A 15,619-nucleotide genomic window follows, 5' to 3' on the forward strand; every position below is an offset into this window, starting at 1 on the left:
CCCATCAGTAAATGAGTGGATAAAAAAGGTGTGGTAGGCCTGACCACGTGGTGGTGAAGTGGATAGAGTGCCGGACTGGGATGCAGAGGACCCGGGTTCAAAAACCCCGCTGAAGCGCAGGTTCATCTGGCTTGAACAAAGCGCACCAGCTTGAGCCCAAGCTCACTGGCTTGAGCAAGGGGTTGCTTGGTCTGCTGTAGCCCCTGGGTCAGGGTACATATGAGAAAGCAATAATGAATAACTAAAGTGCTGCAATAAAGAATTGATGCTTCTCATCTCTCTCTCTCTTCCTGTCTGTCTGTCCCTATCTACCCCTCTCTCTGAGTCTCTCTGTCTCTATCAAATAAAAAAAATAAAAAAGCTGTGGTATATTTATAGAATGGAATATTACTCAGCCATAAAAAGGAAATCTTACCATTTACAATATCATGCATGGATTTGGAGAGTATTATGCTAAATGAAATAAACCAGCCAGAGAAAGACAAGTACCATATGATTTTACTTATATGTGGAATCTAATGAACAAAATAAACTAATCAAACACAAATAGACTCTACCTGACCAGGCAGTGGCGCAGTGGACTGAGCGTTGGACTGGGATGTGGAAGACCCAGGTTCAAGACCCTGAGGGCGCCAGCTGAAGCACAGGTTCATCTGGTTTGAGCAAAAGCTCACCAGCTTGGACCCAAGGTCGCTGGCTCCAGCAAGGGGTTACTCAGTCTGCTGAAGGCCCATGGTCAAGGCACATATGAGAAAGCAATCAGTGAACAACTAAGGTGTCACAATGTGCAACGAAAAACTAATGATTGATGCTTCTCATCTCTCCATTCCTGTCTGTCTGTCCCTGTCTATCCCTCTCTCTGTCTCTGTAAAAAAAAAACAAACCACAAATAGATTCATAGATACAAAGAACAGACTGACAGCTGTCAGAGAGGAGAGGGTTGGGAGGCTGGGTGAAAAAGGTTAAGAGGGAAAAAAAAACCTCATAGACAACAGAATGGTGATTACCAAAGAAAAACGGGGGTGGGGGTCAAAAAAAGAGGATAAGGGGGGAGAAATGGTAATGGGAGAAAACTTGACTTGGGGTAGTGAACACACAATACAGATGTATTATAGAATTGTACTCCTGAAACCTATATAATTTTATTAACCAATGTCACCCAATAAATTCAATTAAAAAATAAATAACAATTAAAATCATAATGAGCTCTGGCCAGTTGTCTCAGTGGCTAGAGCATCAGCCTGGCATATGAATGTCCCCGTTCAATTCCAAGTCAGGGCACACAGGAAAAGCGACCAGCTGCTTCTCTTCTCCTCCCTCTCCCCCTTCTCTCCTTCTTCCCTCTCCCCCTTCTTTCTCTCCTCCTCACCCTTAGCCAATGGCTCAACTGGTCTGAGAGTGGCAGCCTCAGGTGCTAAAAACAGCTTGGTTGATTCAAGTATCAAGGGGGGGAGGTTATCAGGTGGATCCCAGTCAGGGTGCATGCAGGAGTCTATTTCACTATATCCCCTCCTCTCACTTAAGAAAAAAAATCATAATAGTTCATTCCTGGATTTCAGCACCAAAAAAAAAAGAAGGTAAAAGGTACATAAAAGCCTGATCTGTGGTGACACGTTGGCCTGGGACGTTGAGGTCATCGGTTCAAAACCCTGCACTTGCCCAGTCAAAGCACATACAAGAAGCAGCTATGAATTGACACTTCTTGCTCCTCCCCCACGCTTTTCTCTCTCTCCTCCTCTCTAAAATAAAATTTAAAAAAATCTTTTCTTAAAAAGGTGCATAAAAATATTCCAGCATTGCTTTAAAAACTTTTTAATTTATAGCATTAACCCCTTAAATGTGGTAAACACCTCATTATTCTCACATATATTTTCATTCCTTTCTTCTTCTTTTTTTGGAGGGGAGGGGGAGGAGAGAGACAGGGATAGACCAACAGGAAGGAAGATGAGAAGCATCAACTTGTTGAGGCACTTGAGTTGTTCATTGATTGCTTTCTCTCCCCAGCAGAGCCAGTGAGTGACCCCTTGTTCAAACCAGCAACCTTGGGTTCAAGCCATCGACCTTGGGCTTCAAGCCAGCAATCATGGGGTCACATCTATGATCCCATGCTCCAGCCAGCGACCCGCACTCAAGCTGGTGAGCCCACGCTCAAGGAGGGTGAGCCCACGTTCAAGCCAGTGACCTCGGAGTTTCAAACCTAGATCCTCAGTGTTACAGGCCAATGCTCTTATGCCCTGCACAATACCTAGTCAGGCTTCATTCCTTTCAAAGAACCAATTTTTTTTACTTATCATCATTGAGATTCTATTTACATAATGAAGAACACACAGCCCAACCACTATCCTCAGAAACTAAGCATTCTAATGATTTTAATATTATGCATTATCAATATCTAGCCTTGAATTTAACAAATATGAACAGTGAGAAGTAAATTCACATACCTAACAGATAACAGTTTAAATATCTAAATTAAGTGCCATAGACCAAAAAAATAACTGCTTCATATTAAAAAGCACAAGTACAATTTAATAAATCCACTGAACTCACTGCATTATATTGCAGGAGACATGACCTTGGGATCCTTGCGCTACAGATGTCTCAAGGGTCCATTTCTCATTCCTTAATTGAAAGTACCTCTACTTTTTTTTTTTTTTTTTTTTTTTTTTGCATTTTTCCGAAGCTAGAAACGGGGAGAGACAGTCAGACAGACTCCCACATGCGCCCGACCGGGATCCACCCGGCACACCCACCAGAGGGCGATGCTCTGCCCCTCTGGGGCGTCGCCCTGTTGCGACCAGAGCCACTCCAGCGCCTGGGGCAGAGGCCAAGGAGCCATCCCCAGCGCCCGGGCCATCTTTGCTCCAATGGAGCCTCGCTACGGGAGGGGAAGAGAAAGACAGAGAGGAAGGAGAGGGGGAGGGGTGGAGAAGCAGATGGGCACCCCTCCTGTGTGCCCTGGCCGGGAATCGAACCCGGGACCTCTGCACTCCAGGCCGACGCTCTACCACTGAGCCAACCGGCCAGGGCCAAGTACCTCTACTTTTAATAAATAACTGTATCACTACACAATTGCTATCATTGCCCATAAGACTCCCTTGAAGGTTTTTTTTATATTTAAGCCTATAGATATTACAATGAAAACATTTAAAAATACACAATAAGCACCAACAGTCAAGATATTCTCCTTCTCTTCTGACGCACTGCAAAAGGTTAAGAAACTATATATTATCATACATATGGGGACATATTTTCAGGAATTTTAAGTAAGATATTCAATGAATCTTCAATGGAAACATGTACTTGCCATTATTTCAGATCATAAAAAGGTATTTTAATTAATTTGTAATACACAATATATATACTCCACAAATATATGCCCACATCTATTCTCTTACTCTTTTCATTAAAAATGTGTATTTCTTCTAGCCATAAAAATCTGCCTTGGGTTGTTCTAAAAGTTCAAACATATTAAGCGATACTTTGCTTTGGCACTAGCTCCCCCTCCAGACCAACCTGCTAATACAACTGCATTTAAAAAAAATAAACAAACACAAGTTTTTCCACATCACTAGCAAATTTCAAAATTCACCACAATTCCTTAAAATAACCAGTTAAAATTTATAATCAAACATTGCAGAATGTAATAAGAATTATTTTTTCAATTTCATACATCTCAAACAAAATTGACTTGCAGGAAAACAACTTCAAGGGGCTCAAAATTTAAAAACATCCTAAAATAAATCTGTATCACAGTATATTTTATGGAGATTATTTTGAACATTATCCTAATAAACCACAATATACTCTTCATGTTAGCTCAATCACTACTTGATCAAAGATACATTTTTGCATGTTTCTGCAGTCTATGCAAGTTTCATTCCAGCTGTTCAGCTAGCTCTTCAAGTAGAATTCTCAATTCATAGAGCAGCAAGAGAATAATCCATGCCTCCAAACTATCTGTCTATTTTCCTTCTAATCTACTTATTTTTAGCTCCCTACATTTTTACATATTAAATTGTAAAATCACAATTCCAAATGTTTGAATCCCAACCTTATTCTTACTATTACATTTATAAATCAAGAAATCAAGACTTTCTATACATTTTTTATTGTACCTTTGACATGGTTAGCAACATACAGGGCCTTACTATTTGGCACAACATTTTTGGTTTTTTTAACTTATTTTAAATAAGGGAGAATGCAACCCACTTCATTATTTCAGTGTAGCTCTGTTGTGGTTAAATAATTTATCTCCTAAAATTATTTCTATATTATATGTCCTTTAAAAAAATTATGCATGAAAACATAAAATTGAACCAAGAAAATAAATATGCATTTAACCCCAGGAATAACAAGGGAAAAAAAACTAGTATAATGAAACCTTGCCTACAGTTTCTAAAGAGAGCCAAGTCTAAGTTGAGTCAATTACTTGTGATGAGTTTGATTCTAAATTGATACCCCAGAAAAACTTTTGTTGACATTTGTTCTGCGTTAACTAGAGGCTGGGGTTATCTGTGGGAGATTCTAGTTTTCTAGGTCCACCTTCTTGAGTTGGCTTAAGTCAACTGTAAATTAATTCAAACACAGGAAGTAGAACAACACCTCTCCCTGCTTTTATCCCAGGCCTCAATCAAAAAGATAATATAGAGACCGAGAGCTGTCTTGCCAGCACCACCAACATGGAGACTTTGTACCAAGTCCCATTCTTAGTGCTGGAATGCCCCAGCCTGAAGTGGAACAAGCTGCCCTGGGTGCTCGTGCCCTTGGCCATGACAGTGTACACTCTGGTGGTGGTGTCTTACTTTCTCCTCACCAGAGGAATCATTTATTATGTTATTGTTGAACCTCCAAGTCTTGGCTCTATGACTGATGCACATGGGCATCAGAGACCACTAGCTTCTTTGGCCTACACGGTAAATGGACAACATTTTATGGAAGGTCTCGCATCCAGCTTCCTGTTTACAATGGGAGGTTTAGGTTTCATAATCCTAGACCCATCCAATGCACCAAACCTTCCAAAACTCAATAGATTTCTTCTTCTATTGATTGAATTTGTCTGTGTCCTACTGAGTTTTTTTCATGGCTAGGGTATTAATTCATGAGAATGAAACTGCCGGGCTATCTGATTAGAGTGCCTTTTGAGAAGAAATATGTGGATTCTGGATTTGTTCCTGTTAATGAACTTTTAAAGGCTGTACCAATTCTTTGACATGAAGTATGGAAAAGGATGAAACAGAAAAGAAGCATCTAGTTTAAAAAAAAGGGGGGGGTAAGCATTATTAAAGCTCCAACTAGAATACCTTTTTGGTATAAGAGACAAGGTTATCACAGTGTTTCTTCCTGCTAATCTATACTGACATATCAGTGATGTCCAGTGGCGTTTTCTTCTCCGTTTTCAATTTCTTAAAGAAAATATACTACATTTCTACAACTATTATATAAATAAATAAGCAACCTAATATATGGCAAAACGCTAAAAGTTCACCAGGGATAAACCGTAACCACACTGTCACTGAACTTAAGAAATACATCGCGACTCGGACGCTCTGTGTGACTGTCGAAGATTGCAATCCCCACGGTGAGAGAACAGGTGCTGCAACCTACAATCCACTCACTCCTGCATGACAAACCTCCTTTAACTAATAAACATGTTCTCATCTAACCTTCCCAAGTAAGTTTAGATACTCAAAGGCCACCAGCTCATCATTTCCACATCAAACGGGGGGTGCAGGGGCACTCACGCCGTAAGTGCCCAAGGCACTGGCCCCTCGCTGGAAGTGGATCTTTGTATGGGTCCACTCCCAGATTTCTAGCCCGAGAACCGCTCTCGAAAGCCCCTAACACACAGGCATACTCCTGCCCAGTCTGTGACCACAGGGGCAGAGCTGCTGGCGAAAGGGCAGGTAGGTGTACAGGAGAGAAGAGGGACACCTCCTACCCCGCCCCCATCCCTTCTCTCCTCGGCTTCGGCCCCTGCCCTATGCAAGGATGCGCGACACTGAGGACAGTGGCCGCGCCGCTCCGCGCCCCGGCCCGAGCGGCGGGCTCCCCTCATCCCCTGCCCGCGCCCTCCCGGCCGCGCAAAGGCACCCGCCAGAGCGTCCCGGGGGCTCCCTGCCCACTTTTCCCGGAGCCGCTGGATAAGCAGCAGCAGTTGCAGCAACAGGCCCGGGGATCGCCTTGGGAAAAAGACAAGCGACAGCCACCAGTCACATCCCCGGAGCCTCATCGGACCCCGCGCTCGCCCAGCCCCAGCCCCCGAGGCGCGCGCGGCCCGACCCCCGAACGCCCCCTTACCCGAGGCGGGAGCAGAGGCAGCCTCGCAGTTCCCCAGTCGCTGCCGCCACAGCCCGCAGCCGCAGCTGCCCTGCGTTGTGGGAGTGGGAGGGGTGGCTGGGTGGAGGATGCTACTCCTGACTGAAGGGAGAGGAAGAAACGGAAACAGGAACCACCGTCGCCGCCGCTTAACGGAGTCTTCGGCGCCAGTGACTGAGGGAGAGCGCGAGGCGGCGCGAGCCGGGCAGCCGCTGACAGCGCGAGACCGAGCGCGAGCCGGGTCCCAGGCGCGCGACCACGAGCAGCGCGGGCCCCATTCCGCAAGGATAGGAAGGGGACGGGTTGACTGAGGGGGTGGGAGGGGGGTTGGGAGGGGCGGGGGCCTGGAGCGGAGGGAACCCGGCCACTCGGGTCGGCCGGAGATAACGCGCGCACGCGCCGGAGTGACTCTGACAAGGGGAGCAGGCGGGGAAACCCAGGCTAGCGCAAGCGTGCGCGCGCGAACTGGGGCGCGCGCCCCTCAGCGTTCCAGGCTTCTGGGAGAGGGCGCGCATGCGCTGGCCGCAGCCACCTACGGCGACCCTGGCATGTGCCAGGACTTCTCCCCGCCCCCTGCTCGCTGCACCCTCGCCTAGCGTATCCGCAGCATCCACGGCCAGGCACAGCCGCGGGTCACAGCGGGACCGGGAGACTTCCAACAGTGCAGCAGCTGCGCGCGCGGGCGCCGGCTCCAACACGAGCGTAGGCCGCCCTCTACCGCTTGAAGGCCGGAGGCTGAGATGGGCGCAAGTCTAGCCGGCTCCCCATTCCCAGGAGCGCCACCTCCAGGGAATGCCGTATTTTCGATCGCCGGGACGGACTGGCCCGTGCCAGTTGAGTTGTAGCCCCAAAGGAGCACCGGTACTGGAGAGTGGAAGCAGACTCTGCCACTTGTTAGGGGTGATCGCTGCTGCCCGGCTGCAGCTTGCAACACCAACACAGAATGGCATCGCACCCGCATGCGACTAGCGAAGCCCTACTTTATCTTGTGAGAACTGTGTTTCCACATTCGCCCAGACAGAAAGATCCCCACAAGGACCTGAGTCCGATGCCTGGCCTCTAACCCGACCCGCGGCTGCGAAAGCCCCTCTGAGGCGGAAGTTTATTCAGTACGGCAAAGAGGACGCAGGACGGAGGGGTGGGGGGCTTTTCCTTAGGATGCTGCCTACCCGCTCGAACTCAGGAAATTCCTGGCGCCCGTGATGCTGAACAGTGGCCGGAGAGCTAGCTCACACCAACCCAGACAGCGAGCTGAGACTCAGGACCTGAGCTCGCTGCCCCCGCACAAAGTAGTCGCGGGACAAGTCGCGGGGGGGGGGGGGGGGGGCGGGGGGACACGGTGGCCAATCAGAGAAGCGAGCTGCGTGAGTGGAGTGCGAGCCGGCCAATCAGAGGACGGAGGGATGAGCTTCCCGTAAAGAACTCTTCGCTGTGCCTCCGGACCCAGATCCCAAGCCTGGGGTGTAGTGCTGCGAAAAGGTGCCCTAGAAACAGAATTATTTCTCTAGACTTGAGTGTTTTTCAGTAATTGCTTAGATACTTATCTTCGAGCAAACAGCGGCAGATTTTTAGATGCTGATTGTGAGAAGGATCACAGAAAAGAGATTTAAGAGGCAGTGGCCTTCCAAGACTGTAACCTGCCTAATAACGTTCATAAATTTATAGTATTTACTGAGACATTTTTAAAGGCCAGGAACTGTACTATAGAAACGCAAATAAGATACTGCTGATTCAAAGGAGAAATAAAAGTTCCCTATCCCTCAAGAAGCTCAACTTCCGAGGTTTGTGAGACCTTCTGACTACGTATTTATTGGCAGTCCTTTAAACAAAAAGCTCTCCGTGAAGTGGTTTACAGTTATTTTTATTATTTTCCTATAAGAAGAGAAAACTAAGAAAAAAAGTAGAGTGACTTGTTTTAGGTAAAAAATAAAAATACACTGGCAAAGTCAGAATTATCTTCCAGCTCAGCTTAGTCATCATTCAACAATCATTTACTGAATGCAAGGTTGCTATCCTCCACTGAAGTGATTTCTGCACTAAGCTTATAAACAGAATAAAATTCCGCTATTAGGGCTGCAGGCTTCGGTTGTTGAAATAAACATAAATTTTAGGCTTATGCCATAGTAAGATGGATTAAGGGCCAAAGTTTTATAAGTCATACCCTAGATAATTTTTAGAAGTCAGAAGTGGGGTAAATATTTACTTTTTAGTTTAAACATTTTTAATAGCATTTTAGCAAACATGTTTAAAGCTTACTTTATATAATACTGTACATCAAGATCAAGTGCAAAGCTTTACATTTGCCTCAAAATATCCAGTTTTATATCTGGTCTTTATTTTTCCTTTCCAGAAACCTAGGGATTAAAATAGTTATCTGCTCTATCTCTTGCTCAAAAAAAAAAAAAAAAAATATATATATTATATATATATATAATATATATATATATATATGCCCAAGGAATGTTTGTCCAAGTTTTGGTGCAATTTTATAACATAGTATAATATATATTAAAATACTAAATAACTGGTGTCTCTAGCATATACTCAGAAACGACATAGTTCTTCAGCTTGAGTCAATGTTCTTCTCAGCCTGTGACAAAACACTGTTATCAAAGCCCTTTCCAGAACTTGCCTAGGATTTAGCTGCCACCTCAGAACTGGAAGTATCAGTTAAACAACTGGCTTTTGATAACAAATCTTTACACATTAAGTGCCAGGCCAATATTGAATTTACAGAAAATTCACAACCCAGCTTTTAAAAAACATTTCTTTTACTCTCTCCAAAGAGGAATATTACTGAAGCTCTGCCTTTCCCGTCAGGTTGAATTTCTGAGAAAGTATCCCCAAAACTTTCCACACATCACTGGTCACCAGAACATATCTCTGTCAAATGATGTTTTCTCTACAAGCCCTAGCCTCCCTCTCTATTGCTGGGCCCTCTCACTCTCTCTTCTCACCCCAGCTGCCTGCCTGTGCCTCACATCACTCCTAGTTTCAGGTATTTGCTTAAGAAAGTAGAAGTGTTCCACCACTTCCTCCACTCCTCCCTCACCAACTAGGGCTTTAGGCCTGTCTTTGCTTATGCAAGAACTTAAAGTTCTGCTCAGCAAAACACTATACAGAATGTTCTTTATGACATTCTAAGGAAAACTAATAGAAGCTTCTAAATACACCGTATTCTTTTACACAGCTGTTGAGCAGATAAAATATATTATGCTCATTTTGTTAAAGATGGCACTGCCCACAAGGAAGCCCGTCGCCCAGGTGATATTAATGTGTTTGGGGAGTGGGCTGTGGGCAGGCAGGATCTTTGTAGCCTGGGGCTTGGTTTTAGGACTAAGCCTTTCCCGCCCTTTTTGATGTGGGGTAGTACAATCCCATCATGCCTCAGATAAGTGACTTTGTATTAGAGACTTCCCTATTTTGTATATTGGATTAAAAGGGGTTTTGATTTCTGCACTATAAAGTGGGGCAGGCCGGGAGCTTGTTCTCTTGGTTCCTGAGATTAGCATTTGAGGAGAGAGCAGAGAACAGAGAAAGGCCACGTGGAGGAGGCCAGGAGAAGCAGCCAAGATGGCAGAGTGCTGAAGGAAAAGCCAGTTTGTGCAGAGTTTGTGCAGGGAAAAGGAAGGAGATGGGGAACAGAGGTGAATAAGGCGATGAGGTAGACACCTTTGATTCTAGGAAACTCGGATAAGTCAGTAGCTTTGTGAACAAAGTGGGGTTTGGATCCCAGTGTGTGTTTTTACTTGCCCACCAGGTGCAAGCTAGGATTAAAGATAATGGCCCACCAGTTCGTGGCTCTATTGTTTCATTACCGTCTGTCCAAATCCAATACGAACCTGCATGGGCCCGGCGTCTATGATGGTGGCCGTGGATACTGGCTATACAACAGCCTCTATCAAATTCTTAATCATCAACCAGAGCTGTGGGGGGTCTTGTGGGTGGGACAAGAAAGAGTCAACCATTAGACAGTGGAAAATATCAAAATGAAAGTTAAGTGAGTACCTGAGTAGCCATTTTATTGAGATTAGCTAGATCAAAGTTAATGAACTTGAATACTATCACATTTCCAAGGTTGTGAACATTCTTGTAGGAACCAGTTTGAAATTTAATACCATTTTATGAATAACTAATAAAATTATATCCAAGGTGCAATACTGCTGAGTTCCAGGTCGCATGATAAACTCTTTACTGCCATCATTTAATTCTCAAATCAAACCTTGGGAGGTAGACCCTATTTTTACGGGGAGTGGAGATCTGTGTGGTCACAGAAGAGGCTTGAGGAGTCTCTTAGGAGGTTCAGTAGCAGCTACCAAATAGTTTCGAAAGTTTTCCATCTCTACCAATGTGACTATCAGCCCTAGAAACATTCTTAATAATTTTTCATTGTTCTTGTTTTCTAATTGTTGCTCTAGCTACATTTTACTTAGAGTGTTCCATTTTGCAGTAGATCAGGGGTAGTCAACCTTTTTATACCTACCACCCACTTTTGTATCTCTGTTAGTAATAAAATTTTCTAACCACCCACCAGTTCCACAGTAATAGTGATTTATAAAGTAGGGGAGTAACTTTACTTTATAAAATTTATAAAGCAGAGTTAAAGCATATAATAATAAATACTTACCAAGTACTTTATGTCAGATTTTCACTAAGTTTGGAAGAATAAATCTTTATAAAACAATTTACTATAGTTAAATCTATCTTTTTATTTATACTTTGGTTGCTGTGCTACCGCCCACCATGAAAGCTGGAATGCCCACTAGTGGGCAGTAGGAACGAGGTTGACTACCACTGCAGTAGATCATCCAAAGGACAGCACTATATTGCCACATACGAGAAGGTGTGACCCTGAGATCATCATTTTACCCATTTGGGCTATAGTTTTCTCATCTGTAAAATAAAGGGATAACTTTATTATTTTTTTAATTCATTTTAGAGAAAAGAGAGAGAGAGAAAGAGAGAGAGAGAAGAGGGGGAGCAGGAAACATCAACTCCCATATGTGTCTTGACCGGGCAAGCCCAGGGTTTCAAACCAGTGACCTCAGCATTCCAGGTTAACAATTTACCCACTGTGCCACCACAGGTCAGGCAGGGATAACTTTATTTTAACTAGATAAATTTTAGTTGTTTGCCAGTTCTAAACTATAAATCTAGCCAGTTTGATAGTACCTACAACAATGAAATATGGAAAAACAGCCTATATTTTCAAATTCAATAAATGTTTTAAGTCACTTTTGGACCTACTCCTTAAAAACAAACTGTCTATCTACACCCAGTCATTAAAGAGCCAAAGCTGACCTTACCAATCAGAAGAGTAAATGAAGTGATTGATTTAGAGGCTGATGAAACTAGCCAAACTATCTCTCTCTATGACTTACCTCCATGGCTGAAATTTCTTTCTTCTCCTTTGGGCTCAAGTATCACATTATTGATTTCTTATTCAAAATCCATTCCCATTTTTTCTTATTAATAGAATTGCTTGTTTCGTTTTTGTTTGTTTTTTAGGTAACCATCCAACGTCCAGCTACAAAAGGGCAACTCAATTAGCTGAGTCAATCAGCTAATGAATTTCCTGGTATGATAAGAGATTTTAAATGTTTACCCTGTCTTTCCAGGCATATACAGAGATTACATTTTCACATGTACGTTCCTGTCACCAAAACCTCCCTTGTTGTTGACTGGACCATGTGACTAGTTATAGTCACTAGTCTCTAATGGGTTGTGGGTAGAAGTGGTATGTGTCACTTCCAGGTAAAACATTTTTTGTGGGTATAGGTCCTTACAGTGCTTACTCTGCCTCAGCCTCAAGACCTGTCTTGTTGAAGATGTTAAAACCTTTGTCAGCCTAGGTCCCTGTAAAGCCAGGAGGCACGGCCAGGGCTATCAGGGCTGCCATCACAGCCGCCCAGCCCGTGCAGGTTCCCATTGGATTCGGACAGTCGGTAAAGAAACCATGGAGCCAAAAACTGGTGGGCCATAGCCTTTAATCCTACCTTGCACCCGGCGGGCAAGTAAAAATACACACTGGGCTCCAAAACCCAGTCACATTCAGTGCTCACAAAGCCACTGACTTATCCGAGTTTCCTAGAATCAAAGGTTTCTAGCTCACCAACCTTATTCTCCTCAGTTCCCCATCTCCTTCCTTATCCCAGATACAAACTCTACACAGACTGGCATCTCACTCAGTACTCCGCCATCTTGGCTGCTTCTCCTGGCCTACTCCACGTGGCCTCCTTCTGCTCTCCTCTGCTCTCTCTTGCTAATCTCAGGAACCAAGCGCCAAGTCCCGTTCTGCCCCCATTTTATAGTGTAGCTTCACAACCTTTAATCCAATATACAAAATAGGGTAGTCTCTAATACAAAGTCACTTCTCTGAGGCATGATTGGATTGTACCACCCTACATCAAAAAGGGTAGGAAAGGCTTAATCCCAAAACCAAGCCTCAGGCTACAACAATTCTCAACACACATTAATATCACCTGGGCAACGGCCTCTTTAACAAAGTGAGCATAATACATTTTATCTGCCCAACAGTCCCCAACAAAAGACTATGTAGAACAGTCCACCTCCCACCCTCAGTAAGTCAGGATGTATAATTGAGTAAAAAATACACCTTTTTTGTTTAAGCCACTAGTATTTGGAGTTTTTTTTTTTTAACTGCAGTATGACCTAGAATCTAAGTTATGCTAGGTCCTAAACTATTTTAAACAAAACCACTGAAAACCATTATAGTCCTGGAATAAACTGGCCCAATCAGAATAAAAGGAAAAGATTTTTAATCCATACTTAGGGAAGAAGATTTTCTTTCCTACAAGATATGAACAAGTCAGCTATGACCCAGATTGCCATAGGTAGGAACAACCTATGTGGTTGTTAGTACAACCACAAGAATGGCTATATCTCTCCTGAAGGCTATTCCTCTCTAGACTTCTAATTCTGTGAAATGATGATTCTGTTCGCTTGTTTCTCCATGGCACGGTAAGCAGTAATATTTATCTTTGTATATCTTTAATTTCATCAGAGTTCCTAACATAGATCTCAGCTCAAGAAGCACTAAAAAATATTAGATGAATTAAAATTTTTAAAATATAATAGCTGATACTCTTGCCTTCAGAAATAAAATATTACTTGCACTAACAAGGAGAAATGGTCATTTCATTCAACCCATTCTTTTTACAGATGAAGACATTAAGACCCAGTCACAGTAAAAGATTTACCAAGTTCATATACCTTAGCTACTGCAGATTGAAGGGGGAAAAATGAAAAGTAATAAATACTTCATAAAAATTACCATAGCCCTGGCTAGGTAGCTTGGTTGGTTAGAGCATCATCCCAAGGTACAGAAGTTGCCAGTTCAATCCCTGGTCGGGGTACATACAGAACAGATTGATATTCTTGTCTATCTTTCGTTCCCTTCATTTCTTATGAAATCAACAAATAAAAATAAATAAAAAATAAAATGACCATAGCTTTCCATTCAAGATAGGAAAGTAACAGGACAGTATATTATCCTGGTAGTTAAAAACTTTGAACCTAAGACAAATATAGCTTATTTACTAGCTATATGATTTGGACAAGTTATTTAACCTCTCTGAGCTCTGGTTTTTCCATCTATAAAAAAGTACAATAGTGTCTGGCTCATAGAGTTGTGAGGAATAAATGATTCAACATATAAAAAACATTTAGCATAATGCCTAACAAATAGTAAACATTCTATATAGTACAGTTTTATCAAATGATGTTTATTCATAGCTAAATCAACTTTTTGCTTTAGAATTGATCCTGTTCACCTTTACCACTCACATAATTCAGACCACTGACCTGTGTTTTACATATATAGATAGCCTATACAAATGTATTGCCAGCATCCAGCCAATTTTCTATAGGAACTCCTCCTCCCATTTCCACACTTCTATTGCATTATGGCAGCAAGAGAAGCCATGTTACTACTGGCTGTCCCTTGACCACAGCTAACTGGTCAAAAGCTGGACACCTGACCCAAAGTGGGCCAGTGTAGCCATTCTTCCAAGACCTTTAGTTTCAGAAGAGAGGTCATTTCAAACCTCACCTAGATAGAAAATCTAGGAGATGTCTTTGGACATGTTTTGTTTTGTTTTTTGCCAAGTGGAAATACACATTTTGCACTGAGAGAATAAAGTCAATGGACACAGGGAAGCAGAGAGGGTGAAGAACATGTCTTTGTTACATTGGGATTCTCAATTCCAGGTTTTCTTGACCATTGGCAAGTCTGTCCTTCCCTCTGCTTAGGCTTTCCTCTTCCAAGGGTTACCCCTAGCCTTCCAATATATTCCCCACTTCGCATAAGCTAATTCCAGATGGGTTTATTTGAGGTGCAATTAAGGCAATAATTGCTATATTATGTTATTATAAAGAAAAAATAAGGGGGAGGGAGGATGCATTTGGGGCAACACTAGAATCTCTGTAAACATAATAAATTAAAATCAATAAAAAAATAAGAAAAAAAGAAAAAATAAGGACCCTGGCTGGTGGCTCAGTGGATAGAGAGTCAGCCTGGCGTGTGGACATCCTAGGTTTAACTCCCTGTCAGGCACACAGGAAAAGCACCCATCTCCCCCTCATTTCCCCTTCTACCTCTCTTCCCTTCCCACAGCCAGTGGCTCAATTGGTTGGAGCATGGCCCCAGGCCCTGAGGATAGCTCAGTACTCGAGCATCAGCCCCTGATGGGGTCGCCGGGTGGATGCCAGTAGGGGTGCATGTGCCTCATAATCTCCCCTCCTCTCACCTAAATGAAAAAAAAGAAAAAAGAGCCTGACCAAGTGGTGGCGTAGTGGATAGAGCATCAGACTGGGATGCAGAGGACCCAAGTTCGAGACCCAGAGGTCGCCAGCTTGAGCGCAGGCTCATCTGGTTTGAGCAAAGCTCACCAGCTTGGACCCAAGGTCACTGGCTCGAGCAAGGGATTACTTGGTCTGCTGAAGGACCACGGTCAAGGGACATATGAAAAAGCAGTCAATGAACAACTAAGATGCCGCAGCGAAAAACTGATGATGGATGCTTCTCATCTCTCTTCGTTCCTGTCTGTCTGTCCCTAACTATCCCTCTCTCTGACTCTCTTTCTGTCTCTGTAGAAAAAAAGAAAGAAAGAAAGAAAAAAGAGGGAAAATCCTTAGATTTATTATCTTTATTAACTTGAGTGATACCTCTAAGAATATGATCATCAAGTTCATAAAAATAAATCAAGAAGTCTTTATTAAATTCCAATTATATATAAAGTACCTGCGACAGAGACTTTAAATTACCTCCCTATATCTATTCTCT

At 43.2% G+C, this 15,619-nt stretch overlaps 2 protein-coding genes and 1 non-coding gene across 5 annotated transcripts in view; 1 reads left to right on the forward strand and 2 right to left on the reverse strand.

Moving 5' to 3' along the window:
• The window catches only part of FUT8 (fucosyltransferase 8), a 236,677-nt gene extending 229,064 nt beyond the window's left edge, over positions 1–7,613 (reverse strand). For 2 of the 3 annotated variants that reach the window (XM_066342032.1, XM_066342034.1), the window contains exon 1: positions 6,298–6,615. The gene's annotated coding sequence lies outside the window, so the exon portion shown is untranslated. Of the gene's footprint in view, positions 1–6,297; positions 6,616–7,484 lie in introns of those variants that run through there. The other variant, XM_066342033.1, reaches the window with a different exon arrangement.
• TRNAS-GGA (transfer RNA serine (anticodon GGA)) lies at positions 2,952–3,027 on the reverse strand. The gene has a single exon. It is a non-coding gene; the product is annotated as a tRNA-Ser (tRNA).
• On the forward strand, positions 4,680–5,087 carry LOC136377283 (oligosaccharyltransferase complex subunit OSTC-like). Its single transcript, XM_066343819.1, has one exon. The coding sequence runs from the start codon at positions 4,680–4,682 to the stop codon at positions 5,085–5,087; it is 408 nt and encodes a 135-aa protein (XP_066199916.1).
• Positions 7,614–15,619: the final 8,006 nt, after the last annotated feature.

Source organism: Saccopteryx leptura, chromosome 6 (assembly GCF_036850995.1).
Source record: "Saccopteryx leptura isolate mSacLep1 chromosome 6, mSacLep1_pri_phased_curated, whole genome shotgun sequence".
In the NCBI taxonomy this organism is placed as follows: Eukaryota; Metazoa; Chordata; class Mammalia; order Chiroptera; family Emballonuridae; genus Saccopteryx; species Saccopteryx leptura.

Coding starts and splice junctions, on each gene's coding strand:
- LOC136377283 (XM_066343819.1), top strand. CDS start 4,680: ATGGAGACTTTGTACCAAGTCCCATTCTTAGTGCTGGAATGCCCCAGC.